The sequence below is a fragment of the Hyperolius riggenbachi genome, chromosome 1 (assembly GCF_040937935.1).
Source record: "Hyperolius riggenbachi isolate aHypRig1 chromosome 1, aHypRig1.pri, whole genome shotgun sequence".
Lineage (NCBI taxonomy): Eukaryota > Metazoa > Chordata > Amphibia > Anura > Hyperoliidae > Hyperolius > Hyperolius riggenbachi.
In genome coordinates, this window is record NC_090646.1 from 211060026 (window position 1) to 211079936 (window position 19911).

A 19911-nucleotide genomic window follows, 5' to 3' on the forward strand; every position below is an offset into this window, starting at 1 on the left:
CTCCTAGTGGCTGCAGCTCTGGCGCTTTGAGTCCGCCAGGAGAAAAGCGCGACATAAATGTTATTTGTCTTGTCTTGTCTTGACAGTTGGCAATATCTTTAGTCCTGTCAGGCGCTGCTCTGTGGAATGTTTTTTTTTTCCAGAGAACTCCAAAGCCATTGAAAGTAATGCCTGATCTCCCAGAATGCTCTGGATGGAGAATTCCACATTACAGCCTAGGCTAAGCATCCCTGGGAGGGTGGGGCTATATATCAATAAACAGCAATATATAGATACAGGAAGTGTTTCTGATGGTGAAACCAGGAAAATTACTGTAACAGTGGGTATCCTGTACAATGTACTGCATTCTATTATATATCACTATGCTGGCTCTTTAAGTACTAAATATTAAGTTAAAAATTGCCATTTAAACTTTTTTTCTAAGGAATGGAGGACTATTTTCAGTACCTGAATAAGTATTCTACACTTACCTGCAGCAGTGGGTGATGGAATATGGGTGACATAAGGGTGATGGAGAAATCTTGGTGGGTTGTCATTTACATCAAGTATGTTAACTGTCACACTGGTTGAACTTGACAAGCTTGGTGACCCTCCATCAGTAGCAGTAATGAGGAGTGTATAGTTGTCCTTCATCTCTCTATCTAACAATGAGCTGCTTATTATCTGTCCGGTAGAGGGGTTAATTGTGAACTGTGAGTTACCACCAATTAGGTTGTATCTGCAGAAGAAAACAAAACGGTTATATTGTAGACACGGATAGGTTGTGTTATACTCTATAAATGTTGTTTCAAACCAGCTACGACTGTTCGATATTGTACCACTTGCAACGGGGAAGAATTTTCCCGAGAGAGGAAATGAAATTGAATAAATCTGGCAAGCTCATTAAACTGTAGATATTGCGCTAATGAACACTCATCAAAGATGTAGCTTTAATGTTCTAATAATGATGCTTTTGTTTCACACAATCTGCTATAATCATTTTAAATGACTTTAATATTACAAATATCACTACTAAAACCCACCACTTAATAACCTGCAACCAAAATAAACAAACTCCTTTATGAAAAATGAAATACTAAATATAGGTTTCAAACACGCTAGCTTACAGTCAAAAGACCTATCATTTTAATTGTGTTTTGTGGAAACATAGACTACAAGACAATAAAATAACACCGGATTTTTTTTAGAGAACTTAAGTGACCTCTTAGGAAATTGAGAAAAAATATTAACTACAACCATCACAGTGTATTACTTTTTTTTCTAAAATGGGCTCCTCTCTGAACTGACCTGATACAGTCAAAGTAAAGGTTTTTTACGTTCGCAAGTACCAAGCATAGGATAAAGTCAAGCCCGTAATTTTCTTACAAGCTCAAAGTCACTCTATGCATTAACCCCCACTAGTACACAAGACTTAATTAATAAGTACCATAAGATTGTTTTGAGTTTCCCATGCACTCAGTAGGTAGCACTTGGCTTGTCAATATAACTTAACATCCTCATTACGCTGCTTGAAGGAAGTAAAACACGGCAAACACTTTAAATTATGAATTGACACATGAAGGAGAGCAGCACTGACAACGGGAGGTTGTTTTCAATAGAGGAATGAATAAAGTAACTTGTAATAGAATGAGACAGGTTGAAGTATAATCATATTACTAAGCTTACCGAACAACACCATTCAAGCCAGCATCAGGATCTGAGCAGTTGACCAGTAATACATATGTTCCAGTAGGTGCATCTTCTGAGATACTTATAAAGTGCTGTTTTAAGGCAAATGTTGGTTTATTGTCATTGACATCATCGACATTCACTGTAACAGTGCCAGTTCCTGTAAGAGCTGGAGACCCTTTTAAGAAAACACAGTGTTGAAAAAGGCAAGTTAATCATAGTGTTGTTAGCAAAATAATTAAGCATTGCATTTACACAGTTTATAGGACATCCGTTATTATTGCTATGTACAGTATTTGTATAGTGTTGCTATTTCCTGTAGCACTTAACAGAGCACATAATCGTTTCACTAGCTGTTCCTCAGAGGCGCTCACAACACGCATTGCCTAATGTCTCCAGTCTAAATACAATTTGTTAGGGTACAACCTAACTGTGGGAAGAAACGGGAGCACCCATTGAAAGACCCTAGCAGACCAGGGGGGTATACAATCTTCATGCTGGTAGTGTCGTGGCTGAGTTTCAAGCCTGGAATCCTAGAATTGCAAGGCAAGGGTTGTAGCCAACACTCAACAGTTCACAATAAGCATTTGAATTCCTTAAACTATCATCAACCACAAAACTAATCTTTAACCACTTTGCAAAAATTCAGAATGCCATTTTTCATTTGCACATATAATGTCATCTGATGATAACTGGAAAGTGGTCTTCAAATGCGCTTTGAAGTACAGTATCAGAATAAATGGATCATCTTCAATAAGGCTTTAGGCCTAGCTGACTGTTTGCGCCGTTTCTCTGTAGATGTTAGTTCTAGTACAAATAAAATTTAAAGTATAGTGCTATGTTAATGAGAAGTACCAAAGAAACTCCAGTAGTGTTTAGATACAAAAGTATGGCCACTAATGTTCTATAACCTTGTGCATTTAGTTCCTAAAATATTGGCAATTGTGAGACACACTGAATCAGACTTATTTAATACTGCACTGTTTATAGTACAAAATACGTCACAAATAAAATGAAATTCAAAGTAAACTATTCGCCATTAATTATACCTCTTCTGGAAACCTGCCCACATTTATATGTCTCACATCCCACCATCTATTTTGTCACAAAGCCAAACATATAACTCATGGGAAAGGATAGTGTGAACGCGTTGCTGAGTTTAAAAGAAAAAAAAAGCTCAGTGTTTTTTATTTAAAAATTAAATATAAACCATCCACTAGTAATTTAGCATTTGCCAGTGGCAGTAAATCTTAGGAGGAAAAGAAAATTGCTACAGCTTCTTGATTTTGATGATTATGGCCGGGGGAGTGGAATGTCTTAATCATTTGGCACAGGTAGTAAACTTTTCCCTTTACTTTGCTGATTATTTACAGCATATTTCACTATGAACCTAATCTACTTCTAGATACCATCATCCTTTCCCAGTTTTTATAAAGTGTAACATTAACTAAATTTGGTCATAAGTTATAACAAATTTTAATATTTAGTTTGTGTTAGGTAACCAAATTATTAATACCGTCTTTCCCCGAAAATAAGACCATGTCTTATATTAATTTTTGCTCTAAAAGATCTGCTAGGGATTATTTTCAGGGGATGTCTTATATTTCTATTAGGAAGTGTCTCTCAGCAGAACATTTACTGTTCCTTTCTACTGTCATGTTCATGGATTTGCAAGTATGCTACTGTACTGATCAGGCACCTGCCCTGTCATCCCTGGACACAGCTGATAATCTTGCTCTGTGCTGGGATGACAGGACCAGTGCCCGATTGGTACTGCACCCCTGTGTCCCCACTTACTGGCTGCCTCTTCCTCCTCTTTAACTTCCGCTAGGGCTTATTTTCGGGGTAGGGCTTATATTTCCAACATGCTCAAAATTCCAGCTAGGGCTTATTTTCAGGGTAGGTCTTATTTAGATTGTAAGCCTCCGGCAGGGCCCTCCTCCCTAACGCATCCAGCTTGATTATGCAATCTTACTCACAACCACCCCTCTTGTAGACTCGAACAGTCTCTATTTTGACCTATGACACTGTATTGTTATCAAATCATTTGCATGATCTTGTTTTGTTGTGAGTTTCCGTATGTTCTACCTGTATGTTAACCCATTTATCTATTGTGCAGCGCTGCGTAATATGTTGGCGCTTTATAAATACAATAAATAATAATAATAATAATAATTTTCAGGGAAAGAGGGAAGAATGTGCCAGCATTCCCCAAAGTTCTATCATTTGTCTAACATCCCCCAAACCAAATAAGTGAATAAAAAAGTTAAAGCCCCAAAATATCTGCCAACATATTTGCATTGGTAAGGCTGAGTTTCCACTACATGCTTGTGTTTTACATGTAAGAATTCATATGCAAATTGTATGCAGAAAGAAAGCAATACTAGGAGGAAATATATATGCACCTAATAGCACCACACTGTGTAACAAGAAAAATAATGCAAACTTTATTCAATTCATAAGCTGTTCAATTCATAATAAGAGCACAATTCATACAGTGGCCCATATGCAATTCACTTTTTCACTTGAGTTTTCTCCTAGGAGATAATTTTTCATCTTCAATTTAAATTAACTTTTTAGAACTTTGAAATGGAAAAAGTACCAAGAAATAGGTGAAAAAGTACTGTCAAAATTATTTTGAGTATTTGTTTGCTTGCTGGTGGTGTAAAAGGCATTTTATTTACAAGTTGGGAAAATATGACCTTGGAGAAAATATGACCTTGAAAAAGTGAATTGCATATGGGCCATTATGTTAAAAACAATTACAAAAACAGAGTAACCTAATAGCCGGCAAGTATATAAATCACAATTCATACTGTATTTTTGTATTATTGCCACAAGCCCATATTGCATAATATTGTATAACCAGGATGTATCCTAATGAATATATCTTCCCCTGGTACGTTCAGTAATGAACGCCACTAAGGTACTGAACTCGGGTTAAGAATGACAACTGTGAGGAATATAGCAAAAATGAATAATTAACGTGCATGTGCAAACCAGATTTCACAGAAAGGAAAAGTATACAACTTTTATGTGAATTTTCACATGCGGTTAGCATATTGGACAATTTACTCCTTCATTGATTTCTATATGAAATGCACAATCTTAATGCATATGTCATGTGGAGAAATGCAGCAAACTATCCAATTTTTTCAGGCAGCACATCAGAAATGATAATTTACATTACATGGAAACTAGTCCATTGACCACCATTAACATGTGTGCTAATGCAAATATTCATTCCCCAAAAAATTGAAAAAAAATCACATAAATGGGAACCCACTCTAGCTGTGAACTATGTTTTAAGGGCAGTACACCTTTAAATGTTCATGGGCAAAAAAAAAAAAAAAAGTATTTTATGAGTCTGGCCGAATGCTACATTATAGTAGTATATATTGGTACAGAAACCCTTTCCATTTTTATCCATCTCTGTTCATTTTGTCTCATCCCTTACCATTCCCAGGGAATAGGATGAATCTAAAAATAATGGGATGAGATAAATAAAGATTATGTTTATGATTTAAGGCCCAGTGCACACCAAAAACCTCTAGAAGATCCGCAAAACGCTAGAGGTTTTTGGAGCAGATTTCAGAGCGATTCTAGGCATGAACAGCTTCTGTAACAAAAACGCCTGAAAAACTGCTCTGATCTAGCATTTTTCAGAGTGGTTTTCCACTTTCCTATACTTTAACATTGAGGCAGAAATGCCTCAGAAATCTAAAAAATGCTGCAGCCCCAGAGTTTGCGTTTGTGGAAAAAACAAACCGATCTGGTGTGCACCATCCCATTCACTTTCATTACCCAAGCGGTTTCCCCTGTGCAAGCATTTTAAAAAACGCTCCAGAACCGCTCTGGTGTGCACCAGCCCTCAGCCTTACAAATAGCTTTGGTGGGTGTGCAAATTTTGCAACTGATTACATGCTATATGATGTCAAAGGAGGTCATTGGAAGTGCCCTAGAAATCCAGGCCTTCCCAAAGTTTAAGGTCAAAAGAAATCCTCAATGGCATGCACCTCTGGTGATGGGGCAAATGATAATTTGTTAAAATCTCAGTTCACAAGGGTGTTAGGTTTGCATATGTCTAAAATGAGTGTTGTAAAGCAAATGGATCTACAAACTATTTTTATTATTTTGAATGTCCCTCGTAGACATGTGCAGAGTGCAGAGCATAGAGTTGTGAATGGGAAAGGTAGATAAGTGATGAGGCAGCACCAACATTATGGATAACACTTCATCTTGGAAAAAATATTTATAAGCTGGCATCATATTTTAAACAAAGTGAGAAGAGAGATGGCAGGGCACCATAATAAAGGGCTTTTAAGTAGTGGTGCCCCGCCATCTCTCTTCTCACGATGTTTGACTATTGCCTTATGGGAGCATGCTACAGGTAAGACCATTTTTTGGCTGATCCACCCCTGATGCATACTGGTGGTGGTATACATTTTCTTTTTTTTTCACGGCATCATATCTTAGCTTCACCAATCACAATTCCCCAGTGATATCCTTTATACGGTGGTCATCTGCTACCCATACATTTTAGATCATCAACTAATCCATATACTTTGTCATCTAATTTATATTGGGACCTTATGTTTCAGAATCTGTAAAAACAGAACATGTCATCTCCTTTTACTTTATATACTGCAAGATTTTGGGATTTAGCCAATAACCATTGATCCCCCACAAAGCCACCGGCTACAAAAATATAAACCTTCAGTGTCAGTGGAGACCTTTTTGCAGTTAACAGGTACATTGAAGTCATCTCCGGCCAGGTTGCTGACTGAATGTAATGCATGGATGTATGGACATTATTTTTTTCTAGAGCTTTAAAGATTTTGTTACATTTAGATTTGTTTCTAAACAAATACCACATTCTAACATCTGTGATGATGTGTAAGCAGTGAAATAATTCTTAGGTGAAGTCACTGGACTGAAGTGGGAAAGAAAGTTGGTAACTGTTTAACTTTGTAGTTGGAGTCTAATACCAATATCATATTTGCGGTGAGTGATTCTGTTTTTCTTGGTCAGGCTCATTTCCCAGAATCCAGGATTTCACTTCAATAGCAGTTACTCCTGAGGACTGGGTTTTTAATCATTTACCCGTAGACCACCAGAAAGTCTTCCCTAAAGTATCCCCTGATAATTGTCTGCCTGATGAGGAAGAGAGCTATTGTGTCTGCTGGAATACTCCCTATTGAGGATTACAATGAAATATAATTGCAATACCTTGACCATAAATAGCTAAAGATGCATTATTAAATCCATCCAAACCATCCTAGAGATGCAGATCTAAAGAGTTGTAACTGAACTATTTTTACAGGTGAAACTTTAATCCCAGTGTATAATAAATGAAATCCTGTTTGCTCTGAAATATCTTTAACTATTTTACATATTTTCACCAACTGCAAAATTATTTTTGGAATCCGTGGAACCATATGTCATTAAACTAGGAAGCAGACAGATTTTCCTTGCTTTTTTTTTTTCCTTCTTAATCCATTTTATCCAACGTCATTTTTAATAGTACTGTCGTAAATGTCCACAGAAAAACCTTGGTAAAACTGAATTGCCTTGCACTTGCAAGAGTGCAAGACAATTTTATGCCACAAACGTAACATGTATTAAACACATAATAATAATATAACATTTGTAAAGCACTTTTCTCTTATAGGACTAAAAGCGCATAGATTTGTCTCAGATCAATACAGGGTTGCAGGCTGGACTGCGTTACAAAGGAAATAGGCAGGTGTTCATAAATGCCAGACTAAACAGGTAGCTCTTCAGTTTGGACTTAAATGCTTCCAGGGATGGAGATGTCCTGATTGGGTGTAGCATGGAGCCCCAAAGTGTATGGTCAGCGTGACAAAAAAGCTCTGTCTACAAAGATTTTGAGGTAGACTCTGGGGGTGACCAAGCTATTAGATCCTTTTTATCTATGATTGTGTGTGTGTGTGTGTGTGTGTGTGTGTGTGCGCGTGTGTGTGTGTGTGTGGGGGGGGGGGGGGGGAGGCAGAATAGCATAGCACATAGCAAAACTCAAATTACATGCAGTACATAATATCAGTTAACCTATTTGCAAGCAAATTGTGCTTCTATGGTTGATGGAACAAGGTGATTGGGAACTGATATAAGTGCTGGAATTAGCTGCATGCTAAGCTGGATTTGGTAATTCAAACAGCAATAGAACACAAAAACCAGCACTCCACATGCAGATGAAAATACATAATTCATACAACTGTAAGAAATTAATGTTTTGGGGGCCATCGAGAGTGATTTATTAAGGTGATAGGACTAATAACTTATTGTGTACAATTTTTAAGAGTGATGGCAAAGGGTATTTGGTACTGGTGCTCTGGGTTTCTTACCAATCCATAAGCTGAGTAGTTCAAGATGAATGGTGGACTCATTTTAGTCAATGTTTAAAAAAAAAAGTTAGGGTTAAGGGGTGGAGTAGCGGGAGGTTTGTTTTATTGGTTAGGGTTAGACATCAGTTAACGTTAGGTACTATTTGAGGTTGGAAGTCTAACGGAGGCATTTGTTGGTCAAGTTTAGGAATTCATTGAAGAGGAGGGGTTAGTGAAAGCTATGAGGAACTGACGTAAAGTGGCTAGAATGATGTGGGAAGAATGATGTGGGAAGCATTACTGAAACTGCTAATGATACAAATGTTAAGCACCTCGTACTCTAAATGGAAACTATGTGGGTACACAAAATCCAGTACCAAATCCATACGTGTTGCGTATTGTGCACCATGTATAGCTCTAATTTCCGGGTACAACTGGGAATAATTTTGTAGTAATGGCCAATAATGTAGTTTCAGTGACTGCTTTATTGCAATACTTGTATCACATGATCATTAGTGGTATTCAATGACAGAAAGGTTATTTGTGCACATCCATGCAGGAAATAATAACATTGTATGGTTGGTGAATAAAACAGAGACCATGGCTTCATCACCCATTTTAGAAAATATTTATATTCACTGCTAAAGATTCCTTGGATCTTTATAGCAGCAGCAAAAACAACAACATTTTAATAACACATGAATGTACAAGTCGGCAAACAAAGAAAATGTTCTCAATAAATGAGAAAAAGAAAGAAAGAGAGAGAAGATATAATCTTTATTGAATTTATGGGCCCTAATAATGGCTGTATTGTGAGTCTCAAATTCATTTTCTTTTCTGTACAAAGCATTTTCATTTTCCGGTGCATTATATTAACCTATTTATCTTTTCTCTTGTATTTAGTTGTTAGTATACATTTGTGCAGTATTTTCTTTTAAACCAATTAAAAATATCCATCATCAATTTTTTTTTCTCGGTTGGAACACAAGTCTGTAATGACAGCATACTAGCCACAATATAAGTTAATAATAATTAAAAGCGTGAGTCATGTATTAGCCAAAGGAAAAAAACAATTATATGCTAATTGCTATCAAGTGACTATATGGTGTAATTGCGGAATAATGTTTCTAAATGAGCTTTAGACAACAGATTTAGTTAATGCGCTTAATGCATTCAATTATTATCACAAGTTAACTGGAGCAGTAGGGAGGTGGCGTGCTAAACAGATGCTAAACATCTCCAAAAAGCTGACTAATTTAGGCTGTTGTAATGCTGTCACTATGAGGCATCATCTTCCTGTGGATACTGTGCTTTGTATATTTGACTTGAAGACAGTTGAACAACATGTGTCTCTGATAACGTTTTCATCTATCTTAATTAGTTTAACTTATTGAAGAAGTGTACCGATAACCACAAAAGGACTTAAACTAATATCACTATAAAAAATATAAAAAAAATAATAATAGTAATGTTCATGTCATTTTTAGTCTATCATGATTATTTTTTAAAAAATACAATTCTTCAGGACAATGTTTAATAATTATACATAATTAATAGTACAATGTACTAATTCAATTAAGGCAAGCATCTGCTCTAAGCTTGGTCCAAACAATACAACACGAATATACATTCATTAATATTTCGATGCCTTATGTCTCTTAATCACTAGCGTGTCTGCTAATTTGCCTAATAAGCTAAGCTGATCTAAACACTTTTCAGGAACGATTAGTTGACTGCTGTCTGCATCCTCCTGGGGATTATTATTTCAATACATTAATTTATGTATTTAAATAAAGAATGGGACATTAATCATACAATACAAAAATGGGGGACTTTTGTGTTTTCTTAACTAAAAACTCACCAGTTTCTCTATTATAGAGGCCAACAATAATACAGATTTATTTTTTATTTCTGAAAATATATATGATTTTATCTTTAAACTGATAACATGTTGTAAAGGGAAACCTTCTTTAAGAAACTGATGGAACTATTTCCAGACTTTCACACATTAGAGGATGAGAGAAAACACTACATTCTACTAGGAGAAGAAAAATCCACAGTAACAATCGCTGCACACTATGTCACAGCATGCCACAGACTGAGAGGAATAATAATTTAACTGTAACCCGCCCCCACCCAAAAAAAAAAAAAAAGCCCATGAGCTGCTAACCCACTGTACCCTTACCCCATCCCATGTTCCCCATTCCCCCTGATTTGGCGATGCCTGTATTGAAGCTTGGACATGCCAATCAAGCTGTCTTTGATTTGTGTATTGCTAGTGTGACGTGTGTTATGCTAGCAAAATAATGTCCAGTACACTAGTAACACAAGCACTACTTAGGTATCACAGCATGCATTATTGGTGCAGCGTGTGCTACCTAATTAGTGTAAGTAACATGTGCATGGAAAATGTAATGCAGCTTTGTGACTACGGCTCTGCATGTTAGAATGACTATTAATGCCCCCCGAAATGTATGTCTAGATTTTGAAGTATGAACATTTTGCACATCTCCACTTATTATGGAACACTCCAATCAAGTAAAAAAATTACTATAAATCTGATATTCTGCCTGAATGATTCTCAGAATGAGCATAAAGATGTGATCTACATGGCTCCATCCCTTGCTTTAACCTTCTCAGCGGTAACCCCGTGCTGGACACGGGGTAAGCCGCCGCGGAAGGTATTTCTCAGGCCCTGCTGGGCCGATTTGCATAATTTTTTTTCAAACACGCAGCTAGCACTTTGCTAGGTGCGTGTTTGGTCCATTCACCGCCGATCCGCCGCTACACATGGCCCTCCCCCCCCGCATACCCCTTGCGCAGCCTGGCCAATCGCCGCCAGCCTGCGCTATGGGGTGGATCGGGACTCCCTGTGACGTCACGACGTTGATGACGTCACTCCGTTCGTCGCCATGGCAATGGGGAAAGCCCTCAAGGAAATCCCGTTCAGAACGGGATTTCCGGACGGGCATACGCGCCGGCGGCGATCGGACTGTACGGGGGGACGTCGCAGGGAGGGGGGAAGCATGTAGCTAGTGCTAGGCTAGCTACATGCTTAAAAAAAAAAAAAGTAAAAAACCCTCCGCCAGGGAGGTTAATTAGATGCAAACCCCAGTTGTTGCATTTGTGATGTCATTTAAATGGCCCCCATTTTTTCTTTTCACCTGGCCTGGGTGCCTTTGCTAACTGCAGGAACTGTGCAGTGCCAGCGATAATGTGGGAATTATTTTTAGCTACAGTAACAAGCTTATCTCAGCATGTAAATAACAGAAAGCTTCCTGTTTTGGATAAGATAAGGACACTATGACCAGAAGGTAATTGCATTCCCTCTCCTTCCCTTTGGAGAATATTCCCACTGATGTAAGTATGTTGTCTATGTGATGTCTGGGCTGGGTTGAAAAAAATAAGTGGGCAGAAGTGATGACCTTTTTGGCATCATAGAGAAACAATAAACATTCTTTTCTTTTTTTCCATATCACATTTCTCTGACAGTGAACTCTAAATCTGACAGTGACCACTAAAAACAACAGGATAGGTAAGATAAATACGTTATTTCTTATCGGATTATTTTTTTATTACTATTATTTTCAGTTAATATGGCATTTCATCCCACTTTAAGACAGAAGAAAATAAATGTCTTCTATTTTAATGAGGCTATGAAGTCCATTTGGATAGATTTTTATAAAAACTCTGGAATCCATACCTGCATTATGTTATAAGTTGAAAATCTCTCCTTAGATATTTATATAAAACAGGGGAGAAAATGATGATGTAGTGTTAGAATTCTTGATATTTCACAGCTTTCACTAAACAATGAGCTGGAATTGGATCCTTGGGGAGCTATTTGGACTGTAAGGGACGAGTTGGAACTTTATGTTACACTAATAAGTGAATTACTTTCACACCTTCATCACATGGATTTCCTTTTGTTTGATTTGTCTGCCAGTGACTGCATTAAATTGGGCTCCCGTGAGCATAGCTAAAAGATATGAGCCCGGAGTTCAGGATTTAAGCAAGTCAGTTCAGAACTCTCTACACTGCAAGGAAGGAGGCTGAGCCACTGATGATGATGAACCCACAAGTAGGAGAGCTGATACAGCCGCTTCAAGTAAGAAATGTGTCATTAGTGTCCTTATTTCACTTTCCCAATCAATTTGTTTGTGAGTTTAGTTACCACTTTCTTTTCTGAGATCATGCTGCATCAATGAAATCATACCCAGATGTTAAGTACAACAGCACAGAAGGATACCAAATTTCATTTTAAATTGGCAAATTTAGTGGAGAAAAATATTTGATACTTTATAACAAGTGTTTTACTGTGCTCTTCTTAAATGTCCTATAATTTAACTCCAAGTAGCAATGTAAACAGTGTAAAATTACATCCACCCAAGAAAAAATCCACAAAGCCTACTTTTCCCCAACAAATAAAAATGCAACATGATCCTTGCGAACGATGAATGCTGTGTTTACATATTATATGAAAATTACATGCTACAAATGAAACGTTTCTATAGATGCTTTATAGACGATGTTCCTTCTTCTGTAAATAACAGTGCTTGTTTAAAAAAATGGTATTGGAGAATAAAGTAAGCTAACATGTGTGGGGCAAGGCTAGTCTTTCACTGCCAACTCAAGGCTAAGGACTAGGCTACATATATGTATACACATAACTGTACGTGTCTACTCAGAGTACAAGGAATGCTTACAGATGATGAAGGATAATAAGAGCCAAATGACCATCACTTTGTGGGGCTTCATAGAAAACCAGAGTTCCCACAACACCTAGTATTCCAGAAATCCATCAGTGATTGGTCAAGGTGCACAATACTTAGAGAAGCTCTGCAACTCTTAGACAGCACTCTTATCTTATTGCAATAGACAAGTTGATTCACTAAGCTGCGCTTAAATAGAGCAGCTCCAGTTAAAAATCCTGTGTGTACGCTACGTGCTGTAGTGCATAGGCCCCCGCTCCTTTCTAAATAGTGGCCGCTCTTTTAAACCCGTCCTGAGCACTGTGGCTTTCCGAGATAAAATAACTTAAGTAATAAGATGTCATTGGGTCACTTTCATTGACCCAATAGGCTGCTTGTCACGTGAGCGTGCACACGGAATTTTTAACTCACGCTGCTCTATTTAAGTTGCTACTGTAGTAATGACACTCGAGTACCATGGGTAGCACTAACAGAGTAACTTGCGGTACTTACTGACGGAAGTAAGGGTATTATTGTTGTGGTTTGTTGTCTGTGCACAGCAATATTACCGCTGTTATGTGCATCAAGCCCCTAGTGTCAGTCATTCAAAGCAGTGGCACTGCTAAGTGTGTACACCATCCACATGAGTTCCAAGTCTCCAGCTGGGTGCCCTACTACTCCATAACATGACAGAAAGCCCCCTAGATATGGAGCAGATAAAAATGGTGCAAGACAAATGGCGCCCCAATAGGCGGCAATAGTACAAGCCATAATTAGCGGAAAGAAGGTTAATTTATGGTGCGTGATAAATAGCGGCCGTCTAGAGCCCACTATTTATCAGGCACCATAATTTAATCTCCTTGCTTGCCGCAAATCGCAGCTTGTACTATCGCCTATGGAGGCAGGGGGATTAGTGTTAGGCAGCCGGGGAATGTCGTCCAGGTTTAAGCAGAGGGAGGGGTTAGTGTGAGAGAGGCATGGGGCTTTGAGGCAGTGTGAGAGCAGGTGGCACAGGCAGAGGGGTTTGTATACATTACCTGGTCCCTGATGATTGCGCCTTCTCTCCACATACTACTTAGTTTGAATGAGTCCGGCAGCCAGCCAATGACCATGCAGCTTCAGCCCCCGCATGGTGATTGGCTGGCTGCAGGACCGTTTCAAACTAAACAGGAAGTGGAGAGAAGACGGGATCACCGGGACCAGGTAATGTATTACAGATGCTGCTAATGACATCTTATTACTTAAGTTATTTTACGTGTCAGGACATTTCTGAAACGTTAAAGGGACACATAAGTCAAACAAAAAAAATTAGTTTTACTCACCTGGGGCTTCCAATAGCCCACTGCAGCTGTCCGGTGCCCTCGCCATCTCCCTCCGATCCTCCTGGCCCCGCCGGCAGCCACTTCCTGTTTCGGTGACAGGAGCTGACAGGCTGGGGACGCGAGTGATTCTTCGCGTTTCTGGCCACAATAGCGCCATCTATGCTGCTATAGCATATATCATATACCATATAGCAGCATAGAGGGTGCTAATGTGTCTGGGAACGCGAAGAATCACTCGCGTCCCCAGCCTGTCAGGTCCTGTCAACGAAACAGGAAGTGGCTGCTGGCAGGGCCAGGAGGATCGGAGGGAGACGGCGAGGGCACCGGACAGCTGCAGGGGGCTATTGGAAGCCCTAGGTGAGTAAAACTCATTTTTTTTGTTTGACTTAAGTGTTCCTTTAAATAACTTTAGTAGCAAGATGCCATTATCGTCATCACCCCGCGCGATTTTTGCGCATCGCCTTTTTTTAATGTACGCCCCTAAATATATGTCCTGGGGCATAAATAACAGTGAATAAATCCTGTTTACCTATCAGCTTTATGCACAATCTTGAAGGATTCATCTTAACCTACATTCTCCTATTGCAGATAGATAGATAGATAGATAGATAGATAGATAGATAGATAGATAGATAGATAGATAGATAGATAGATAGAATTTTTGTAGTTTCGTATACGATTCTAACTTTTACCACTTTTTGTGTTAACATAACAAGGCAACCTTGATGATTTATCTGACTCTACATACTGCAGCTAAAGCAGACATTTCATTTCCTAGTAAAATTGGAAAATATGTAAATCCCTCTGGCCCTGTAATCACGGCGGCTTTTCCTGCAGTAATATTTTTTAAAAGCAAGAAGATTTGCAAGAGTGCTGGACTCCAGGCAGTTTTAATATGCTACTGAGCATAACAGGTGGTTGACTTGGTGTGCAGAGAAGAGAGAGTGATAAGGAAGGAGCGGATGCAAGGGAGTGGAGGAAGAGACAAAAGGAGGAAAAAGAAAAGGCAAGAGTGGAGAAGAGCACTGTATTTATTTAGTTAATATATAAATATATCATTGATGTCTATTCTGTATTTTGAGCACAGAAAAATTTACTTAATCAGAGCTAGAATAGACCAAATAAATTGGTTACACGATCCTATGAAACCCTTAAAACTTCAACAAACACATGCTTCTATCACACCAAATGAAAGGGTCTCTCCAACCATCCCTGCTGCCACCCAAATGAATTGACAGGATGGGTGGAGAGTCTTCAAATGTGCAGAAAGACAAAGCGGTAGTGTTCATCCCAAATTCACCCGAACACCAACACCAAACAAGTGGACAGGGTCAGGTGAAGTTCACTCACTTCTGCTTTACTGCACATTTCACTTGACTCTGATACTTCCTTCTTCTGGCTTTGGAAGCAGGAAGTATTGATAGGTGCTGAATGGTTCTGAAGTGTGGTGTTCGGGTGAATTCAGATGTTCTTGATGTCAAAAATTCGAACACCAACACTACATAATGGAACAAATGCAATTACCTAATAAAGCAGCACACAGGTTATGCATAGGTAGGCCAGCTGTATCTAATATAAACTAGTATTTCTGTATCAGCTAGCACCATAGCTCAGTTTCCTTACACACCAGCTGAGACATTGCAGGTGCATGCAGCAGGGGTAAGGCTCAAAAGTCTGGCCCCTTCATGAAATGTTCTTTGATATTCCATTGATGCTAAGGAGTTTTCAGCCTCTGTTTCAGCCAGGGACAGTGGGTCTGATTTATAACGGTTGTTCTGTCCACCACATGTGGCCTATGTGTAGTTAAGACATGCAGCTAAACTTTCCTGGCTTCCTATAAAGGCCCGTACCCACTGCACGATTTTTCCAAAACCGGCAATTTTTTGAGCGAAGAGTTCCACGATATTGCGATGTAAGAGCACGATTATGTGAATGTTTGGCAACTTGCGGCAACAAGGACAGCAAAGGTGGATTGGATCGTGATGACTCTCGCGCAAAGTACTGCGATCGCTTGAACTCTCTGTCACGTCTGTCGTGTGCCGTTGCGTGTACCCGCTGGCAGAAAGATGGATTGGGGACGTCACTGTGATTCATCTTCCTGCATCACTAGGTGAGTATTCAGCTGTAGTGACACTGATTGCAGTAGTCTTGAATTTATTGCAATCACATACAGTGAAATAAGAATGCTGCCATAAGAGGAAAAATGGTAGATAGTGTTTATCTCACTGTTCACAGACAGGGTTCTAAAATGTGGAATCAATCCCAAAATGCAGTTTAACTTTCTATCCCAAGAACCCTTGCAGTTTACTAATAATACAAAGACTGACCACTAGAGGACGCGGTGAGCTATAACTCTATAGACAGCATTTGTAAACATACAAACAGCAGGATATATATTCTTTGCATGTATGTCTAACTCAAATGAAATCTTTGCATAACGTTTTACCCTGTATTTCTGAACTTTATTCCATTGGGGCCGATCAACTGTTTTCCCAAAATGAAGAATAGTGGAGGATACTGAGAGCTTAAGCAATCTATCATACCTGTTCAGGATTTATTTATAAAAAGTTATCTCATGGGGTTATGTTACAGTATAGCGAGGATTGCTGAAAGATTAGTGAATTAGCACTTTGGCTATTATGCCCCTAAGCGTATGCCTGCAGCAAGAACTTGTTTATAAAAAATCCAAAGCAGTCTAATGTAAGTACATTTTCAACTACATTAAACATACTGTATAAAGAGGTATGTTTTGTGCAAAGAAATATATGGTATGTGCTCACACTGTTACTATATCAGTTTTATAAAGCGGACATAATGTACAATGCAGAACAATTCAAGGAAATGCATAACACAAGTTCAGTGAGGTCACAATTAAGCTGTCAACTCTATAAATAAAGCTGGAAATCCATCCTCATCCAGGAGGTATTAAATGAATCACATTCAGATATATTGTGCCTTATTAGGGAGGGAAAATAGAACCAAAATGTGCTGTTAGAAGCCAATCAGGTTGTGATTTTCATTTCCCCAATGTAGTTTGTATAATGAAAGTCAATACCTCACGTGGAGGCTATTCACACTGTAAATACATGTGGCTGCATGCATATGAGCTATGATGTCATATAGTCATACTGAATAAGACAATCTGCAACAATGTGTACAAATACAGGAAGCAGTGCTATAGTGGACTATAGTGCAGCAAACACTAGGGTGAATATCCTGCACTCCATATACAGCACTCATACTATAAACAGACCCTCAAAAGAGAATTTCAGCAAGTTGCATGGGACTGGGAGTTACATAGGAATAACTTTTTGCAATACACATTTGGCATTATTATTGTCCTCCAAAACTTATTAGCAGTAGTGAAGGCCCAAACTGTTTTTTGGGGGATTTTTTTGAGAAAATTGATGTTAAAGTTAGAGGAAACAATTCTATATTTAAATGCAGTAAAATGACAGAAATGTATTAACATTTATATACAGTAAATGTATTTATGGCTGAGATAGCCAGAATGCGGAACCATGGCCGCGTGGGGCTTTGGGCCCTGAGCTATACCAGCCAACATGGTCCATGGTATGGGGGCGATCTGGAGGGGATGGGCGGCCAAGCCTCCCCATGCCAAAATGTCCCAAGCCAATATTCTCTGTTAATTTGATTGAAGATCTCTGTGCACCCGCCGCCATACACGCCGCAGCTCTAACTATACTAAGTATAGCTAGATCATAAGCATATTTAAAGAGACTATGTATAAAAAAACCTCCCCTGGGGAGTACTTACCTCAGTAGCAGGAAGCCTCACGGTCCCAATGCAGCTTCCCCATCCCTGTAGCTGCAGGCAATGCAGTGCTGGCTCCCTGAAGCCTCCCGCAATCCTCCCCCGACAAGCCTGACAAGGGATGATTTATTTACCTCTCTGGGATCCAGCACAGGTGCAGTAGCAGCTCTTCCTTCAGGTTAGACAGAAATAGTGCAGGTACAAAAGGCTATTTCTGCCTTACCCGAATGAAAAGCCGCTAGTACACCTGTGCAGGATCGCGGAGAGGTAAATATTTAAATCGCCGCACTTTGGGGGACCCGGGCACTTAACAAAGGGACACCGAAGGATGGGGGAAGCTTCGTTAGGATCCAGAGGCTTCCCCCTCCCGATGTAAGTATCCCGCAGAGCAGTGTTGCCAACTCATCCCTTTAATTACTGACACATCTAAGTTATACAGGTCCTGGGGCTATTTGCACATAATCAGTGCCTTAACTGCAGCTAGCTAACCACAAAACCTGTATAATTCATATGTGTCAGTAATTAAAGGGATGAGTTGGCAACACTGCCCCAGAGGGGTATTTTTTATTACAGTATTTCTTTAAATTTCCCTCCAAGGCTCCCCACTGGTCTATTAACAGACCAATGTGAATCTGGAGGATTTCCCACAATGCAATGGGGTTCACAGACAGCAAACAGTCAGGACCATGGTCATGACATCACATGGTGGGAGGGGTTTCACCACAATATCAGCCATACAGACCTTCCTGATGATATATTTGATAAAAGGTAAAGATTTCTCATGGAAAAGAGTGTATCATCTACTGCTTGGGATGAAATTCAATCCTTGGTTACAGTTCCTCTTTAATAGGTGATGCTTATTATGTACATAAGATGAGAAATGTTAAGCAGTGGTAAGTATTGAGAAAAAGCATCAGGGCTTTTTGTGTCATAGTGGACAGCATTGTCTTCTTTATGGTTACAGAATGTTGTAGGTACTTCTCTGCACTCTGATGTAAGGTACAAGTAATATTTATAGTCTGGATTCAGCTGTGTGTTTTACAGAAAGCCTGTAGACTCCATGTCCACGTCATGTATTGAAACAGTAGACCCTGACTGTTCGCAGGTTTCCAGATGTGCAGTACTATAGCCATGCAACCAATAAATAAATGGATGTTGATGGGTGGAATGTGAATGATTTCCCTGTAGAAAATGTTCAAAGAGTTAAAGATATTAATGAACAAAGCGGCCGCACCAGCACTATGCCTGTAACACAGCCAGAATGTTATATTTACCTATCTCTCTGCGTCTGTAGCAGATGGAGTATTTTCACATTGGCTTCTGCACAAAGCAAGGTACAGCTATGCAAAACAATGATTTATACACTTGCACGCTGCACCAGTCCCATAAAATCGCTTTCACACAGACGCCTGTTGCGTTTCTGGCAAACGAGCGCAGCAGAGTGATAGGCTAGTATCTGCAATTTGAAGACTGTAATGGTTTCATAACATTTCCCATAGAGATTTAAGTGCAGGCCACAAGAGGGAATTTGCACATTATAATAAAATTCCCTGGGAGAGACATCATTGCAGGAGGCTTATCTATGAGTCTTAGAGAGATGACTAAAAGCTTAAACAAAGAGTTTAGACAACATAGCCTTGTGTGACCTATATTATGAAGTCCTTCAGTCCTGAGTCCTATGCATGTTTAAAGTAACTAATTCTTATCCGATGAACAGTTGCATAGCGTAACTGTTCATCTGATAATTAAAGGACACCTGAAGAGAGAGTGATACGAAGGCTGCCATATTTATTTCCTGGCTGTCTTGCTGATCCTTCTACTTTTTAGCCATAGACCCTGAACAAGCATGCAGATCAGATGTCTGACTGAAGTCTGACTGATTTTGCCGCATGCTTGTTTCAGGTGTGTGATTCAGACACTACTGATGCATGAAAGATAAGCAGAAGACCAGGCAACTGGTTGTATTTAAAGGGAAATAGATATTTTTAGTCAACCAAAGGTGTTTATTATAAAACAAAAGTATCCAAAGGCACAGCATATCAAAAATATAGGAATTGGATACAAAACCAAGTATGATCGAAGAGTAAAATTGTAGACATTATGACTAATACA

At 39.1% G+C, this 19911-nt stretch overlaps 1 protein-coding gene across 1 annotated transcript in view; it reads right to left on the bottom strand.

Annotated features, from left to right (window-relative positions):
* FAT4 (FAT atypical cadherin 4) overlaps positions 1-19911 on the bottom strand; it is a 305933-nt gene that overhangs the window by 57215 nt on the left and 228807 nt on the right. The window contains exons 7-8 of the mRNA XM_068280038.1: positions 1666-1846; positions 471-718 (exon numbers count right to left, since the gene is read on the bottom strand). Of these exons, the coding sequence (XP_068136139.1) occupies positions 471-718; positions 1666-1846 (429 nt within the window). The remainder of the gene's footprint in view (positions 1-470; positions 719-1665; positions 1847-19911) is intronic.